Raw genomic sequence first — 20,061 nt, forward strand, 5'->3', positions numbered from 1 at the left:
AGCGCAAAGACTAGAAATAGTCAGGCACAGCTAGCTAGCTTCCAGTCTTTGCATAAAGCTAGTTAGCAGTGGCTCACAAAACTACCACTTCCTTCCTTCATACTGGACAAAGCAACATACCAAATGGTATCCACAAACTATCCCTTTAAGTGCATGCATGCACTCACCTTCCATGCCTGGATTTAATGCCATGGATTACCACATATAGGCTACCTATGGCGCCAGGCAGCCTAGCAGTTAGAGCGCTGGGCCATTAACCGAAAGGTTGCTAGATGGAATCCCCGAGCTGCCCCTGAGCAGGCAGTTAACCCACTGTTCCTAGGCTGTCATTGTAAATAAGAATTTGTTCTTAACTGACTTACGCCTAGTTAAATAAAGCTTTTTTACTCTGGTAAGTGATTAAAAGCATGACAGGTACACATACTGTCGGTTGACTAAAGCATTTGGTAGGCCTATAGAACATAATGGATTACTATCAAGTTATCAATTGACTATAAATGATAGACCTGCCAACATGGATGCATTTTACGTAACAACTATGCAATTCTCTGTCCATGTACGAAGGTATGAGATCCGAGTTAAAAGTACGCAAAAATTAATAGGGCCTGATTTATTTTGTTATACATTTTAATAAAAAATACATCCACTGATAAAATCTAACATCCTGATTCTCTAGCTGCAACACACAGACATGTACGGTGTTTGTGTCAACGGACATGGAGATTAGTACATCATTATTTAACGTAGCTGTCTGCCCCTCCTGTTTGTTGTGATGCTGAGTTTGCCGACTGTCAGCTGTAGGTAAACACATGGACAAAACCCTTATCGACTACATGTGTTGTGGAAAGGTAAACACTAATTGTTTCAAGCTAACGTTTGTGGACATTCAGTGGGCTCTAAAGTGCCAGCAGTTCACTCGCATTTGCTAGTGAAAGAAATGCAAATACGAAAAATAACTGGTCGCATGTGCACATTAAATTCTGCATCCCATTAGGTGTATTTTCCACGTAACATTACGAGGATCATGCAACCTGATAGACTAACTAATTATGATCACAAAAGTATAATCAAAAATAAATATAACCATCTTGGCATTAAATGGAGTGGGGGGTTTAGAAGACTGCACGATGAAGAATGAATGAGTGTCTGGTATTAGCTATAGAGGCAATGCTTCTATTGATTCACAAACTGCGCGCGCACGAGCGTGGGGGGGGGGGGGGGGAGTAAACACCAATTCTGAGCGGTGCTACAAGCGCGAGTTGAATCTCCAATTTGCCGCGCACGTCTGTTACTCTAAAAAGTAGGACAGGGTTGGCAGATCTACAACTCCTTAAATCAGATAATCCCCATTACATTTCAATAGAAACACACCATTAGCACATCAATGTTCTTTCAATTAGTGTAATTGCAGCACCAGGCACTTCTCCAGTCTAAGTGAGTAAAACCATGATGCCATACAACCTCTCATTATTCCCATCTAATTACAGTCTATTCAGAAACAGTAGAGGAACAGAGGATTCCTGACATTAGGCTGGAAAGTGTAGTCCAGGACCACTAAACGTCCACCTCCACCCAGACATGACACGTCTTTCTTTCAACAACCCAGTCAGTCAGTCGACCCAATCAATCAGTGATGTGATGGTGGTACTCACTGGTAGAAGTCAGCCTCCTTGACGGCCTCCTCACATCTCTTCAGAGTCTTGGTGTGTTGGTTCTGTAGAGACTGGAGATCTGCCATGGCCCTCATACACTGGTTTTTCAGACGCTCGTAATCATGGCTGGCTTTGGAATTTGGCCTTTGGGGAGACGAGACAATAAGACGCTACACTACATAAGAACTACCAACTGAGACCTGGTCTACAAGGGCAGCCCAATGTCAGTTTAGATATAAGAGTTAGATAGAACCAAGGTATGCAGTTGCTTTGCATCAAAATGCAGAGGACCCAAAGGAAAATGCATCCATGAGTCAATGCAGAGCTCAGCAAACTGTATGAAGGGTTCCTAATTTGCACTGACTGGAATTTGATTGTCTTGGTACATTTTGTTAAATTCAAAGTACCTCTGATTAAAATGGTAAAATGTCATAACTGAGTCATGTCAAACTATATCTCTCTCTTCTACACTTCAAATCCACTAGGCGTCCCTCCCTGTTCTGAATTGCGTTTTCAACAACCTGGTACCCGGAACTCACGAGGGCGTTCATAAACTGAACAGGATGGTTACCTATCAATTTCTGTCAACAGTACTGATCGTAAAGCCAGATGACAGGGAGGGCAATAGACTTGATAGGTCCTTAAATACACTCAGAGGCAGGGCAACTTTGCAACTTTCAGACTACTCTTCATAGCAGTGTCTGCAGTTTGTTGACTATCATTGGATTGTAGCCCTTTTCCCTGAGAGCACGTCTGCCTATGAGAGATGAACTCACTATTGTGCATCCCTCTTGATTCTGTACACTGGCTTCAGGAAACAGAATGCTTCATAAAAATGTTTGTAAACATGACCAATCATAAACCGACAGGTCAATATCATCAAAGTAATGACCGACAGAGAGGAATTAACAAAATGTTTGTGTCTATCGTAGCAGACAACGTGTGATGTAGTTCAGGTGCTTAGGGACAACACAACAATGGCTGATTTCCTAGAATTTTATGATTAGCTAGATGGTATTCTGTCTAAATCTTGCATTTTGACTACTTGTTGCATAGACATTCAGTAAAGATGATCTACTCTACTTATGTATAGATGTATTTGACCAATTGTTGGATTAATATATTGATTTACAGAATAAAGACTATCCACTCTGCTCTTCCCTCTCCTCAGTCATGTGGTGGGTGGGGGTTGTCTGTACCTGCAGTCGTCGAAGGTGGTGCCGGGTGATGCCAGGGCCAGGCGCTTGCGGAGCTCGTCCCTCTCACGGGTCACCTGGCGCAGCTGGAACAGGATGGTGTCCAGGTTGTCACCAGCTGGCCGGTTGTCGTTGAGGGCTGGGGGCGGAGACGAGGCTGAGCCGTTACCGGTACCGGGGGGTGAACCTGCAACAGTGAGTATGTCACCACGGGCAAGAGCAGCTCACCGCCACCGGAATACATGGGACAGGAAGGGGAAGGGTTTGGAGAAGATGAAATGGACGCTTGCATCATAATATCAACCAAACACAGAAATACCTAAGGTTATAAAGAAACATTTTATAAGCGCAGTCCTTCATATTGGAAGAGCACTAGAGTTCAGTGAGAATTGATTGAATAACCTCTAACTTTAAGTGATTCTTGATCTGGTTCTCCTGTGTCTCATTCTGGGTAAAATAGGGTTCTACCACAGGTGTATACAGGCCTACCACATCTGACTTGAGTTAAACAAGTTATTTACATAAACAAGAATTAGACTTGCAAGTTGACATTAATGTATTATTCAGATGAAGGCTGAGGTAAGGCACATAAATCTCAAGTTAGGATTTCAGCTAACAAACAAGAAAGAGTAACCTCACTTGAACCTCATGCAACATTGTCAACTTCTACTAGGCCTAATACTGTATTAATGTAGTATATGAGTGCAATGTTTCTCAAAAACCCAGTTACCACCACCATTAGACTGACAATTATGATTAAACGCAACACAGCAAGTCTGGACTATGACAAAACAAACCTAAAGTGGTTGAGGCCTTGTCCTTGACATTCTCAACCAATTCACTATCAAAGAACTGCTTTAGCACAGCATATTCTGATATGAAATTCCTCTAATATTTTCCATGTAAATATCCACATTTTCCAAGAATAGCCTCAGATCCACAAGGCAACAATGCTGGTAATCTCAGACAGCAGCATACTAGAGATGGGATTTATATCTCATAAAACATATTTCTGGAACTTTTTGTCTGTCTGGCTTATGCAGAGTCTCTGGGGCACTTTTATCGCGTTGCATTAAGCAATAGAATCATGTAGTCGTACAAAAAGACAATTTAAAAGGTAAATTGAGGAAGTAGAAAATAAAAGATTAATAGTCTACATTGAAATTAATAATTTCCCCTGTTCCCTTAGCTACGATGACATTTGTTCCATCCTTTTATTGACCTACAGATCATGAAAAAAAGCTTGTTTTTTTTCTACTAAGCTGCTGTAGGCCAATAGTCTATCCTAATACTTTCAAATATCCCTTTACCTTCTCTTTGCGTCTCTTCCTTGTGACCACCTATAGGTGAAACACCTGGATCATCTAAACATGACTACGGTGTGATACAGGACGTGTTTAGTTAGCCTACCAAGGGCTGTTACGATGACTGTATTACCGCCACACCCGGCGGTCATGAAGGCAGTCAAATTCCACATGACCGTTTAGTCATGGTAACTAGGCTTCTCCAAGCTCAGATGCTGCTGATGGCCATAAGTAGCCTGCCAAACATGGTAACTGTCTGGTACTCGCCACTCTATTGTCCCTCTAATCACTCTGACATCAATGCAAATATAATTGAAAATCTAAATCAAACAGTTCATGAGAACCCAGGAGCTCATGTTGCGCAACATTTCTATAGGCTATGCAATTGCGCGAGAAAACAGTGATGGCCTCCATTAAAAAGAGGATCCCATCAGCTTTCTGTAGGCTAGGCCTACTATATTTATTTCTCAACTTTCCTAATGTTAAGCACGTTGCTTATCTTTACAACAGGAGTATAGCCTACCAGGCTGGCATGACAATAAACCACGGGGAAAAGTGACCTCCATTCGCTATTTAAGTGCATAGATGACATCTATTGTTTCCCGCTGCCCCCGTTTCGATACAGGTGCATGATAATGGTTCATTCTAAATCAAAACAAATTTCACACATATATTATTTAGTATATGTAAAGACAAGATTAAAGTAGTCTGATGGGTGACAATATTAGCCTATCACTTGAGGGCGCTGCATTGCCGCTTCTGTGCGCTGCATTGTCGCTTGTGAATGATGCCCAGCGTGTGCAGTAAGGCAAGAAACAGCTCATGCCTTTTTCAAATCATAGTCACACACTTCATGTAGTCTAGCCCATAGGCCTGCCTATATGTTTTGATAAGGTTTGTATCACAGCTAGAGTAGCCAAAAAACTTTAAATGAAGCACATTAATTCTCTTTACAATCGTTGTAGAGCCTAACTGGCATACATAGTCGGCGCGTGAGTTTCAACTTTGGGGAAGATAATTTATACCATAAAAATGCACCTTTATAATAAAGCATTACATTAATAATCACATTCGCGGTCACTTTTGAGAACAGTGTTTTCCCGCTAACTGCATTTTGGAACATTCACGCTTACGGCCTACTGCCGTGAGCACATTGCTGCGCTTATAATGTGAAGAAATAGCCTAATAGTTTATCACCATTTTAAGCTAAACGTTCTGATCTGTGGCATCAGCCTCATTGCTTTTAAAATGTTTGATGCAAGTGGTTGTATTCATTTTGGATCTATCGCATCCCACAACTGTCCCAAAGCATGTTTGGAATATTTATTTATTGCATAGAAGGACAAGTTAACCAATAGAATGTCGACTTTTGTACCATGGGGCATAGTAGATTGACACAGGCTAGTACTTTTGCTGTTTGTTAGGCCAACTCATCTTGTTGGTTGATGAAAATTAGGCTAAATGTGGACAATTCTGCTAAACAGCTAAAATATGCGCCTCAGAATTTGATGAGGGATGCGCAGTTGCGTCCGTCTTCACTTGTAGTCTACTTCTAGCTGAGATGCCTGTGAGAAGGAACCAATCACGTGACGGGCATTGGCTAATAAGAATTGAGATATCTGAGAGAGCCATGTGAGTGAGGTGCTTCGGAGGACGGCAGCTCGGAAAAGGGAATTATAATATTCAGCCCAAAAGCACAACGGCCACTGGCCGCAAAAGGCATGGATTTTTTAGGGGGCATTATGGCCACACAATGGGGATGCCGCCGTGAAATTTGAGGCCTGGTGAGAATATTGTCAAGTGCTTGTCAAATTGTGAATGAGAGACTGATGAACTGTGTACAAGCCTGCACTGCCTTCCATGCTACTTTTTTCAAATCATCATTAGAGTCGCATCATGCAGCCTTAGAATACATTCCAAATCCAAACATATAGCCCAACGTTTGTATCACAACTAAAGTTGCATAAATAACCTTAGATTAAGCATATAGAAGGACATGTTTCTTTGTTAACCGCTAAACACAAGAATAGCCGCATGTCCGCACTCTCTCGGAAATTGTTTGTAGAAAATATCCCTTTTATTTTATTCAGCTATGTTCAATTGTATTCTTCATACTATAAAATAATGCCACGGAATACTAAGCTAATCTTGTCTGCTAAATGAACTAGTGTAGGCCACAGCCATATGGCGTAGCCAGAACAGGACAACTAAGAGTATGCCATTTTGTTCTTCTAAAATGTCTTCATTTCATGTTTCTTTAGACCGGTCTAAAATAAATAAAATGATTTATTGTGATGGTGTAGGCTATATTAAATGGATTTATTCTAGATGTTTCAAAAAGGTCTGTATCAGTGGCTTCTAGACTGTGTGGAAGCAAGGAGATTCTAAACATGTTTATGTTAATTACTGGTCAATTACCATGGGACTGGCAGTTATTTGCTTGACAATCACCGGCTGACAAAATGTCATAACCGCCACAGCACTAACACGGAACCCAAACCGGCTGCGCGCGTGTGCGCTATCGTGCATAAATGTATTTTGTCCCCCTACACCAAACGCGATCACGACACACAGGTTAAAATATCAAAACAAACTCTGAACCAATGACATTAATTTGGGGACAGGTCAAAAAGCATTAAATAAGTATGGCAAATTAGCTAGTTAGCTTGCACTTGTTAGCTAATTTGTCCTATTTAGCTATCTTGCTGTTGCTAGCTAATTTGTCCTGGGATATAAACATTGAGTTGTTATTTTACCTGAAATGCACAAGGTCCTCTACTCCGACAATTAATCCACACATAAAACAGCCAACCGAATTGTTTCTAGTCATCTCTCCTCCTTCCAGGCTTTTTTATCTTTGAATTTATATGTTGATCGCATCTAAACTTTCATAGTATTACCACGACGACCGGCAAAACAGTTGGTCTTTCAATCACCCATGTGGTTATAACCAATGTGGAGATGGCACGTCGGTACCTGCTTCTATAAACCAATGACGAGATGGGAGAGGCAGGACTTGCTGCACGTTCTGCATCAGAAATAGAAAGGAGTTCTATTTTAGCCCTTGGCATCGCAGACGCTTGTTGGCGCGCGCGAGCAGTGTGGGTATAATATTTGAATAACATGGATTTCTAAATTTATTTTGTGACACTCGCGCACGTGACGTGTCCAGTCTGGTCAGCATGTAAGCCTACACCACGCCTTTCAGAGAAGACCCCTCTACCTCCCTTCACCCTCTCTCTCTTTTAGTTTACCCCTCTTTCCCACTCATCCCAGAACAGAAGCAGGCTTGTCAGGGTGGCCGACACAGACCCATCTCTCTCTACCTCTACCTCCCTCCCTCACTTCCCAGAACAGAAACAGAAGGAGGAGCGGGCCAGACCAAGAGACAGACGGACAGGCAGGCAGAGCCAAACAGGCAGGAATTCGGAGGATTATGTGCCATCCTTGGCATCAGGTTGGGCCTTTAAGGGTTTACGTAACACCCAGTGATGCTGAGTCATTGGACCCCTGTCAAGCTCTGGCACTAAGTGAGTGTTAAGGAGGTAGCATGGTGAACACACACAGAAAATGTCCTAGGCCCAATACTTACCGACACTGCTTAGGGAGCTGCTACTCTCAGAGTCTGAGGGCATGGTGGAGAGAACACTGTATGTAGAGCCTGCAGAGACAGTGAAGAGGTGGAGAAGAAGAGAGTAACCAGTCAAAAAGAAGATCCCGAAATCAGGTATTTTCCATTGAAGTCGTTCTTGAAACAAATGGTTTGGTTCGTCAATCGATGAATTAATACTGTAAAGTTAGCTTCATAACCCAATACAAATATGCATGAAAATAAATTGACAAATATATATTCTCCTGTACTTATGATTTTAACTCAAATTTATTCATGTCCCCTCTCGCTCTCCATGCAACTAGTACAATGCTTTGATGTATATTTCCTGTATGGCCCTGCTAGTCAAGCAGAGTGTCACAGTTAGAAAGGAGAAAATCACATTCTAAGTCAAGCAGCACATGGAGACAGCACTCAGGACAATGATGCCCTATTTGCATAGTGCTACACACTGCTCAAGGCGCCTGCATGCTTCCCAGCAGAAACAGTTCCAAAAAAGGTCATGCATATATTATGACATTGTGACGTTTTTGTTTGTTTTGGACTTCGGTAAAGGTTTTTTCGGCTGTTCGGGCACAACATTTTCTCAAGGCAAGCCAAAGTCGGTACCTGAAGTCTACTCCCCTTCGTTGGTGATTGGTCAACAGTAGGGATTCTTCAATAAAGTCTGTCGTCATTCAACGAGAGACGACTCGTTTTCAAGCACATTTTTTCGATTGAGAAATACTGGACAAAACATCTTAGTTAGATGTAAAATTGCATGATTAAGAGCTCCTTGACAAAAGGCTGAAACTAATGACTGATTTGAGTTCTTAGATTCATTTTGAAGTACATACTGGCAACGGCATCTCAAAATGGACATTTTTGCTGCTTTATTCTTGTTTTTCAAGCGATGGTCTTTTAAGGGAGTATGCGAGCACACTAGTTTGGTTCGCCTAGCCGACCTGAAGCATGCCGACTCCTTTACGCCCAGGGAGATTTCATTTGATATTTATACGTTTTAGTCATTTAGCAGATGCTCTTATCCAGAACAACTTACAGGAGCAATTAGGGTTAAGTGCCTTGCTCAAGGGCACAGACAGATTTTACCTAGTCGGCTTGGAGATTTGAACCAGTGACCTTTCGGTTACTGGCCCAATGCTCTTAACCACTAGGCTACCTTTTCATGTAGAGGAAGCCATAGAGGGAGCTATACAAGGTCATGCTGCTGGACATCACCGCTCTAGCTGCAGCAACAGAGTGACTGCCTTTAAGGGGCCACGTAAACATATGAGTTTAACCCTTTGCGGAGTGAGTTCTTAGAATGTCATCATTCTCAGTGTTCCACTTTGGAATTTTTACTTCAGTACAGACTGAATGAGCAGCCCTTGCTGTTGTCATCTTTAAGAATCAGTTAGAATGTTTGCCATAGTACATAATAGACATACCGTTTAGTGTTCCTCTGAGTATTAAGACAAACAGATATACAATAGCTGGTTATATATAGTCTAATGGGTATATTGTGATCAACTGAGATGTGCCTCTGTCACACTTCAAGCAGGCATAAGACTGCAATTAAAAGGAGAAGTTATTTTTTTGTTTACAACCAAATCAATTTGTATTGTAAATGGCATGTTATAGAAGGGTCCAGACACCTTTGTGATTTCACATGTTTTCGATAGTTACCCCAAAACAGCAAATCACTTCCTCATCCTCATTGTGTAGTATGGGGGCCCCCAAAATAACAAAATAGCCAAAAACACCTCCAAACATAATTTTAGAAATGGCAAAGCTCTCAGTAAAGTGATGCAGGTCTTTAGATGTTGTACACATGAAATTGTGTCATTCAGAACTTTATCTGTAATGTTATATTCTCTTTTGTGCTACTCAAGCCATTTAAATTTTCCATGTAGCCTGCTGCTACAGGTAACTGCCAAAATAAAAGGTAAACACCCCACGTTTTCAATATAAATTGTATCACTCATTACACAAGTGTTCCCTTTATTTTATTTATGTATTTTTTATTTTACCTTTATTTAACTAGGCAAGTCAGTTAAGAACAAATTCTTATTTTCGATGACGGCTTAGGAACAGTGGGTTAACCTTGTTCAGGGGCAGAATAACAGATTTTTACCTTGTCAGCTCGGGGATTCAATCTTGCAACCTTACAGTTAACTAGTCCAACGCTCTAACCACCTGATTACATTGCACTCCACGAGGAGACTGCCTGTTACGTGAATGCAGTAAGAAGCCAAGGTAAGTTGTTAGCTAGCATTAAACTTATCTTATAAAAAACAATCAATCATAATCACTAGTTAAATACACATGGTTGATGATATTACTAGTTTATCTAGCGTGTCATGCATTGCATATAATCGATGCGGTGCGTATTTGCGAAAAAGGACTGTCGTTGCTTCAATGTGTACCTAACCATAAACATCAATGCCTTTTTTTAAATCAATACACAAGTACATATTTTTAAACCTACATATTTAGTTAATATTGCCTGCTAATCTGGCTCGTTGCGAACTCTGTGAAGACTTTATTTTATTCCTAACAAAGACAGCCAACTTCGCCAAACGGGGGAATATTTAACAAAAGCACATTTGTGAAAAAAGCACAATCGTTGCACGACTGTACCTAACCATAAACATCAATGCCTTTCTTAAAATCAATACACAGAAGTATATATTTTTAAACCTGCATATTTTGCTAAAAGAAATCCAGGTTAGCAGGCAATATTAACCAGGTGAAATTGTGTCACTTCTCTTGCGTTCATTGCACGCAGAGTCAGGGTATATGCAACAGTTTGGGCCGCCTAATTTGCCAGGATTTTACGTAATTATGACATAACATTGAAGGTTGTGCAATGTAACAGGAATATTTAGACTTATGGATGCCACCCGTTAGATAAAATACGGAACGGTTCCATATTTCACTGAAAGAATAAACGTTTTGTTTTCAAGATGATAGTTTCCGGATTCGACCATATTAATGACCTAAGGCTCGTATTTCTGTGTGTTGTGTTATAATTAAGTCTATGATTTGATAGAGCAGTCTGACTGAGCGATGGTAGGCACCAGCAGGCTCGTAAGCATTCATTCAAACAGCACTTTTGTGCGTTTTGCCAGCAGCTCGTCGCTGTGCTTCAAGCATTGCGCTGTTTATGACTTCAAGCCTATCAACTCCAGAGATTAGGCTGGTGTAACCAATGTGAAATGGCTAGCTAGTTAGCGGGGTGCGCGCTAATAGCGTTTCAAACGTCACTCGCTCTGAGACTTGGAGTGGTTGTTCCCCTTGCTCTGCATGGGTAACGCTGTTTCGAGGGTGGCTGTTGTCGATGTGTTCCTGGTTCGAGCCCAGGTACGAGCGAGGAGAGGGACGGAAGCTATACTGTTACACTGGCAATACTAAAGTGCCTATAAGAACATCCAATAGTCAAAGGTATATGAAATATAAATCGTAGAGAGAGAAATAGTCCTATAATAACTACAACCTAAAACTTCTTACCTGGGAATATTGAAGACTCCTGTTAAAAGGAACCACCAGCTTTCATATGTTCTCATGTTCTGAGCAAGGAACTTAAACGTTAGCTTTCTTACATGGCACATATTGCACTTCTACTTTCTTCTCCAACACTTTGTTTTTGCATTATTTAAACCAAATTGATCATGTTTCATTATTTATTTGAGGCTAAATTGATTTTATTGATGTATTATATTAAGTTAAAATAAGTGTTCATTCAGTATTGTTGTAATTGTCATTAGCACAAAAAAAAATGAAAAATTGCCGATTTAATTGGTACCGGCTTTTTTTGGTCCTCCAATAATAGGTATCGGCGTTGAAAAATCATAATCGGTCGACCTCTACTCTCAAGTGCTATACAGCCAACTCATATGGTCGCTGGCATTTAGCATAAAAATGACCAAGTATAGATCTGGGACTAGGCTGGGGTAAATGAGCTGCTTGCTGTCCCTCTAGCAGAAATGCTGAACAGCAGCAGTCTAGCTGGTCCAGTAATGCCCCTACTTGCATTACAGCGAACACACAGCCTATTATCAGCCAAGCTAGTGGTGCTTTAACCCTGAAGAATACTAGAAGTCAACATAAGTGAGACAAAGTTAAAAAAACAACTATGATAGCAACTCATAAATCTCGATAGCGGAGGTGCATTGCTCGAGTCCCCTGGGGCCACAGTCCTGTTGATTACATCACCGATGGCTTTTGACAAGGGACTAATTTCTCCAGGTGTGTGAATTCTCCAGCCAATCAGTATTGGGAGACTGGGAGAGACCAGGGAGACAGGGAAACCAGCAGAATGCTGTGACCACTTGGCAAGCTTACAGTCATCATTAGGCTATAGCTTGTCTTGGGCATGCAGTTGTGTAATATACTGTGATCAGATTATATCTGTACATTGAATAATCTTGAGTTATCTCAGAGAGCAGAACACCGTCGCTCCTTTATGAACAAGGTAGGTAAATGTTAATACACACCCTGTCTAGACTACATCTTATCATGACATAACAAAGTAGCGGGAAACACAGGCCTTTGGTCATGCATCAGAGACTGCATTGGAATAGTGACAGAGAAGGTGACGGACGGACGGTAGACCACAGAGAGAGGGGGGGGGGGGTAGAAGACAGAGCGAGAGGGGGGGTAGATAGAGAGAGGGGGGGGGGTAGAGAGAGGGGGGGGTAGAAGACAGAGAAGAGGGGAGGTGGATGAGAGAGGGGGGGGTAGATGACAGAGAAAGAGAGGGGGGGGGTAGATGATAGAGAGGAACATTTTACATCTCGCTAGAAATTCATAATGAAACGATCTTAACAGAGAAAAACATCCTCGTGTGGTACCTATATCCCCCCAATAGAATCGCCATGCTTTAACGATGACAGCTTCTCCATCCTAGAGGGGGAGATCAACCAGTTCCAGGCCCAGGGACATGTACTGTACTAGTTTATAGCGACCTAAATGCCAGAACTGAACAAGAACCCGACAACCTCAGCACACAGGGGGACAACCACCTACCTGGATGTGACAGCTTCCCTCCCCAATAAGCCCCCCTTGACACAACTAAGACAACATAACCAACATAAATGGGTCACAACTCCTGCAGCTCTGTCGGACGCTGGGTATCTACAGTTGAAGTCGGAATTTTACATACACCTTAGCCAAATACATTTAAACTCAGTTTTTCACAATTCCTGACATTTAATCCGAGTAACAATTCCCTGTTTTAGGTCAGTTAGGGTCACCACTTTATTTTTAGAATGTGAAATGTCAGAATAATAGGAGAGAGAATGATTTATTCCAGCTTTTATTTCTTTCATCACATTCCCAGTGGGTCAGAAGTTTATATACACTCAATTAGTATTTGGTAGCATTGCCTTTAAATTGTTTAACTTGGGTCAAACGTTTCGGGTAGCCTTCCAGAAGCTTCCCACAATAAGGTGGTTGAATTTTGGCCCATTCCTCCTGACAGAGCTGGGGTAACTGAGTCAGGTTTGTGGGCCTCCTTGCTCGCACACGCTTTTTCAGTTCTGCCCACAAATTTTCTATAGGACTGAGGTCAGGGCTTTGTGATGGCCACTCCAATAACTTTACTTTGTTGACCTTAAGCCATTTGCCACAACTTGTAAGTATGCTTGAGGTCATTGTCCATTTGGAAGACCCAAGATTTAACATCCTGACTGATGTCTTGAGATGTTGCGTCAATATATCCACAATGTCCCGTCCTCATGATGCCATCTATTTTGTGAAGTGCACAAGTCCTTCTTGCAGCAAAGCACCTCCACAACATGATGCTGCCACCCCCGTGCTTCACCGTTGGGATGGTGTTCTTCGGCTTGCAAGCCTCCCCCTTTTTCCTCCAAACATAACGATGGTCATTATGGCCAAACAGTTCTATTTTTGTTTCATCAGACCAGAGGACATTTATCCAAAAAGTATGATCTTTGTCCCCATGTGCAGTTGCAAACCGTAGTCTGGCTTTTTTATGGCGGTTTTGGAGCAGTGGCTTCTTCCTTGCTTAGCGGCCTTTCAGGTTATGTCGATATAGGACTTGTTTTACTGTGGATATAGATACTTTTGTACCTGTTTCCTCCAGCATTGTGAAGAGGAGAATTGATACAGGCTAGAATCAGTAGCCTACTGTCATTTCATATTATGAGACAAAAACACCCAAACCCACTCTGCAACGAAGAGTAGCCTACCCGGTGTGCTCGAAAGACTGGCCCCGTCATTAGCAAAAAGAAAGAGCAGGCCAGTGCGAGGGAGAGAGAGCGAGGAGGGGCAGGCAGGACAGCGCGAGAGCGAGGAGGGGCAGGCAGGACAGCGCGAGAGCGAGGAGGGGCAGGCAGGACAAAGCCAGGAAGAGAGAGCGAGGAGGGGCAGAGGCAGGACAGCGCGAGAGCGAGGAGGGGCAGAGGCAGGACAGCGCGAGAGCGAGGAGGGGCAGAGGCAGGACAGCGCGAGAGCGAGGAGGGGCAGAGGCAGGACAGCGCGAGAGCGAGGAGGGGCAGAGGCAGGACAGCGAGAGAGCGAGGAGGGGCAGGCAGGACAGCGAGAGAGCGAGGAGGGGCAGGCAGGACAGCGAGAGAGCGAGGAGGGGCAGGCAGGACAGCGAGAGAGCGAGGAGGGGCAGGCAGGACAGCGAGAGAGCGAGGAGGGGCAGGCAGGACAGCGAGAGAGCGAGGAGGGGCAGGCAGGACAGCGAGAGAGCGAGGAGGGGCAGGCAGGACAGCGAGAGAGCGAGGAGGGGCAGGCAGGACAGCGAGAGAGCGAGGAGGGGCAGGCAGGCCAGGGCGAGAAAGGAGGGGCAGGCAGAACTGTGCACATACGCAACGTAATCTGCATCTCGCCATGTTTTAATTGTCTGGCATGCCTCACAAATTTTGCCCTTGACAATCAACCGTCCTCTGTTGTGGATGATGTTGGCTTTCGCCCGACTGGACGAGCACCGGTACACGTTGCCCTACCGGAGTTACACAGTAATAGCGTCAGTGCTATTAGCTTCACGACATATTTTGGAACGCAGTTTGGTCTTCACGTGTCAAAAAACAATTTGATGTGTTAAATCATCTTTAATTTTGACACGTCAAATAACAGTTCTATTATAGAATGTTGTGTGTTCTGAATTTGCATGTGCAAGCCAAGCACCACCACTACTATCAGTAGCACTGTCAAAGCTGTAAAAAAAAAGTCTGCAAACACCGACCACGAACGATGTGTTTACAATACTACGTTGGTAATAAAGCATTATTTGCTTGACCGCAACGTCGACCGGTAGCTAGCTTGCTGGACCGGTAGCTAGCTTTAGCTCGGTACCTAGCCAGCACCAATACAACCAGCCTGAAAACAATGACCAGTAGAACCTGCAGTCATTTTCATTATTCTCAGCAATGATTTAGGAATCCTTGTGAGTAAGTATTAGCTAGGTAGCCACTTGTTGTTCGCTTATTAAAGTTGATCATTTCATGAAAATAAATAGCTAGCCAGCTACTTAACCCTGTTGCCAAAAGCTAACGTTATAAGCAGCCAGCTAACTTAATCTGTCTACAGTAGTGAGGCTCGACCGGACAGGGTTATGTTGTGAAGCTAGCCACAATAAGGATTTGGCACAGTAGTGGTATTTTCAGTTTGCCTTCAAAATAAAAGTACCTATTTGAAAGTGATGCAGATGGTTACAAAGTGATGTTATCATGCCATATTTATACTAGATAATGTTAAACAAGGTTGGAATGTGAAGCAATGAAATGGGGTATCAGGCTACTCGGTGACACCCACAGAACACAACTGTGAAGAGTTTATGCAAATATTAGCATTGTAGCTCTTATCGCGGGACCGTGACTGTGTGAAATCACCTCCCCAGTCAGCCTATTGTGTGTATTGACATTCATATTGTCCTGTACAGCTTTACCTAAGGATTTGGGATCAATGAAATGGGGTATCAGTCTACTCAATAAAATGTTTCCCAACGTCCTCCTCAGAGTTATCAGACTTCAAAACATCCACACGGTATTGTTTTTCCTCGAATAGTGTTCAATACACATAGGTTGACAATAAATGTGGCTCAATTCACAGTTGTTTCAGAGTCCCACAATAAGAGCTACGACAATAATGTCATTGATCCACAATCCATAGGTAAGGCTGTTCAGTGAAATAACTATGCCCCCAACACAATTGTAAAATATAATACATCCAGTGTGAGTTCAGGTTTGTCAAATTAACAAAATTGTCTTTTGTTGATTTTATATAACATTCCAACCTCATTTAGCATGATCTATTCAATTATGGCATAATTCTACTATTTGTATTCATTTGCATTACTGTCAATGACATAGTAGTTTAATTTTGAAGGCTAACCGAAGTCCACTATTGTGGCTAATCTTTATTGTGGCTTTCTTCACATAGATGGGGCCAACCACCATTAATCAAAGAACTGTCATATATATTACGATTATTTTAGATTATGACACCTAGCTATCGAGTTAGCTAGCAAACTATAGCTACTGAAACAGATGTCTTTTTGCTATGTTTATGGGGAAGAACATTGTTTGCATCCATGAGCTAGCTAGCTTTTATTTATGACCAGCACTGACAAATTTACCAGCATCATTGATCAATCGTTGTGACATATGAAATACGAGTGCTGGTGTAATCAATGTGTAATAACTACTAAAAAAATGTATGAACGTGTTAAATTATAATGTGATGTACAGTCATATTCAGGTCCAGATTGGTCAACAAGCTTATTTGACACGCAAAGACCCAAAAGGCGTTCCATAGTATGAGAAACCCTGGTTGAGAATGAAACGACTGAACAAATGAACATCAAAACAGAACAGGAAGTAAGTGAAAGAAATAGGTTTTGATTATGTTTTACTGGTAATGGGGACATACGTAAATGCCAACAAAATAACTTTTTGGTCAGTGTGGTGTGTGTGTGTGTAACCTTTATTTAACTAGGCAAGTCCGTTAAGAACAAATTCTTATTTACAATGACGGCCTACACCGGCCAAACCCGGACAACGCTGTGCCAATTGTGCGCCGCCTTATTCATGGCCGGATGTGATACAGCCTGGATTCGAACCAGGGACTGTAGTGACGCCTCTTGCACTGAGATGCAGTGACTTAGAACGCTGTGTCCATGTGTGTGTGTTAACTATTAAACTGTACTAGAATGCTTAAAAGGCAGCTAAAATGTTAAATATTGGTTAACGGTATCGGCCAAAAATGTCATATCGGTACATCACTAACTGTGATAACTGCACTGTGATTTAAATTGTGGGGGAAAAATTGGTTATGGATTTTTCTTAACGTTATGGACCCCAACTTCACACCCCTAGTTGTAACCCGTTATGCTGGAGTGGATACACCACGGCAGTACAATAGACAATAACAAAATGCCCAGTGACATGTAGTATAACATAAGGCCTATGAAATTACATCATATCCAGCAGACAGGCTGGGTGTACGATGGATGGATTGATGGCCTAATCTAGAGACATGCTGGGAGAGAAAGAGAGCGGTTGTAGCTTGGCGCTACAGTAGTCAGATCCCAGGAGAGAGATAAGAGCACTGGGTTGGTAGTAGTGAGTAGCAGTAACAAAGTGTCAGGACATAACTCATTGTGTCCCCATGGTTTATGTGCTGCTGGGAGTGGGACACTAGTCGACAGGCAGACAGACCCACAGGTCCTGTCCTAGTCCGTGTACACACACAGAGAACAGCAAGCTGCTGATTGGGAACTTTGGGCCTGCTACACTTCAAAACAGATGCCAAGTCTGAGGAAGAGACTAAAACAAAAGAGCGATAAGGGCATAGAAAGAGAGAAACGGGGAGGGTGGGTGAGATAGCTAGAAGACAGAAAGAGAGGCCTTCTCGTAACGACTGCCTCTCAGCTCACCACAAATCAGTAGAGCGTAAAAACAGAGGTGTTTTCAGAGTACACTGCACACACCTGAGCCGAGTTGAGGTGTAGCACAGTCGCCCAGAGGCAATGGTCCATCTTCAATACACAGAGAGAGCTCCTGTCAGGGAGCAGCGCATAACACATTCCTCTTTGTGTCTGTTTAAATCAATGTCTCAGTCAGTCAGGAGAGAGGCCTATACAGGTAGAACTACTCTATAGGTGAAACACCAAAGCACTGCAGGGGACTGGGAGAAGTCTCTCCACAAAGCACTGCAGGGGACTGGGAGAAGTCTCTCCACAAAGCACTGCAGGGGACTGGGAGAAGTCTCTCCACAAAGCACTGCAGGGGACTGGGAGAAGTCTCTCCACAAAGCACTGCAGGGGACTGGGAGAAGTCTCTCCACAAAGCACTGCAGGGGACTGGGAGAAGTCTCTCCACAAAGCACTGCAGGGGACTGGGAGAAGTCTCTCCACAAAGCACTGCAGGGGACTGGGAGAAGTCTCTCCACAAAGCACTGCAGGGGACTGGGAGAAGTCTCTCCACAAAGCACTGCAGGGGACTAGAAGCCATGAAATTGGTTTTGATTAGCCCTATTGCACCATATGTGTATGAATGAAATCAGCTTGAAATGCTATAGCATAGTTTATTATACAAGGCAAAGATACCGGTGGTCTACTTAGGCTATATATTCTCTAATTGACAAAATACAACTCTCATATTGGCAGTTTTGAAGGATTGATATTTTTAAAATCCCATTGAAAGAATAACCATAATAAACAAAATGTTGCATTAGGGCCCTGCATTTTGCACAATGTGACATGCCTGCATTTGAACTTTTATTATAGCTTTTCATAATCTGAGAACCAATTAGGCTAATGGTGCATCAAATGAAGGTACATTTCTCTGGGTTTCCCACAGCAGCCATATTGGGAAGGTTGGAGAAGGGAGAACCAAAGCGCTGCTCTTCCTCCACGGTCTACGTGCTTGCAAGTGTGTGTGTGCCTTGAAGTCAAAGGGGTGTGTCTTGTGTGTGTTTGTACAGTGTATGATGCATGCACTGTGTGTGTGTGTGTCTCAGTGAAAGGAGGAGAGAGTCTGCCAGTGAGGAAATGCGAATGAGAGGATGACTTGAGAGCAGGTTGCTATCACACACACGAGTTGTCTCCTCTCTACGCTCCCTTTCCTTCTCTGCCTGAAGCAACTAGGAGGCTCGTCTCCGTTCTCTCACCAGCCCTGCCTGGTTAAACGCAGTAATCGCGTCAGCCTGAATCGCTGCACTTAAGATAATGAAAATAATTCAAAAATACCTCGACTACAGCTCTCCCTGTGTGTGTGCGCTGAGGCAGGAGTTAATAGAGAGGGCATTGGAGGCATGATAATACACATCTCACAGAGACACCTTACAACAGGCAGAGTAGAGTGCTCTGGTGAATAACCGCCATGGACCCACTCCGACTGCGTACTACATGCAACCATATCCTCTATGCAGTGCACCACTTCTGACTAGGGCCCATATTAGTGCACTACTTCTGACTAGGGCCCATAGGGCTTTGGCCAAAAGTAGTGCACTACGTAATGGAATATGGTGCCTTGGGGGACGCAGTCGAAGTTCCATACGTACAGCCCTGCTGCTGCTCCTCTCGTCTACAGCATTAAACACCAAGGTGGCAATGTGCAAATTGCCAATGTCGCAAGTTTAACAGAGATGGTTCAGTGAGTGAAACACACCTGTGTGATGAGTTATAGTTACTCATTCCATGTGTTATAATTATTTTTTCCCCCTCTCTGCATTGTTGGGAAGGGCCCATAAGTAAACATCTCCCTCTCCGCCTTGCTCCCCGTCTCCACACAGCCACTGACTAAATGAAGCATGGTATCACCAACCATTCAAAACAGTGCATTTTGATACTGGTGAATTGCAATACACTAAAAAGGGAGTATGCACTAAAGTGTGTATGCAGGCATACTAGGAATGTAACAATTCACAGACACATTGGTCCCCGATTCAAATGTTTAATGATAAAACAGCATTGGACTGCGGACCCTAAACCAATCCAAATGGGGCATGCATAGGTCTGGAAAACCGAATCAAACGTTAAGAAACACCAATTCTTCCGAAAATACCTCATCTTTTGTGACAACTGATGCACCCTCTCCTTCAGTACCAAACTAAGCATGGAACTGTGTTGTAAGTCATTGATCTACAAGAGATTTTGCATGCCTAACAACCCTAGGGAATATTAATAGCCTTGGCAAAGTGCGCACTATTTCGATGGTTCAGGTTCACCATTAGCAATAGTTTTGGTAGTCAAAACAATGAGTAGACCTACAGTTGAAGTCGGAAGTTTACATACACTTGGGTTGGAATCATAAACTCGTTTTTCAACCACTCCACAAATTTCTTGT

General features: G+C 42.9%; 1 protein-coding gene across 5 annotated transcripts in view; it reads right to left on the reverse strand.

The window, feature by feature from the left end:
• LOC139562673 (disks large homolog 5-like) overlaps nucleotides 1-20,061 on the reverse strand; it is a 105,391-nt gene that overhangs the window by 77,656 nt on the left and 7,674 nt on the right. For 3 of the 5 annotated variants that reach the window (XM_071380562.1, XM_071380564.1, XM_071380560.1), the window contains exons 2-4: nucleotides 7,745-7,813; nucleotides 2,852-3,035; nucleotides 1,653-1,796 (exon numbers count right to left, since the gene is read on the reverse strand). In XM_071380562.1, the coding sequence (XP_071236663.1) occupies nucleotides 1,653-1,796; nucleotides 2,852-3,035; nucleotides 7,745-7,813 (397 nt within the window). The remainder of the gene's footprint in view (nucleotides 1-1,652; nucleotides 1,797-2,851; nucleotides 3,036-7,744; nucleotides 7,814-20,061) is intronic. The other 2 variants (XM_071380561.1, XM_071380563.1) reach the window with 2 other exon arrangements.

The sequence above is a fragment of the Salvelinus alpinus genome, chromosome 32 (genome assembly GCF_045679555.1).
Source record: "Salvelinus alpinus chromosome 32, SLU_Salpinus.1, whole genome shotgun sequence".
Taxonomy (NCBI): domain Eukaryota; kingdom Metazoa; phylum Chordata; class Actinopteri; order Salmoniformes; family Salmonidae; genus Salvelinus; species Salvelinus alpinus.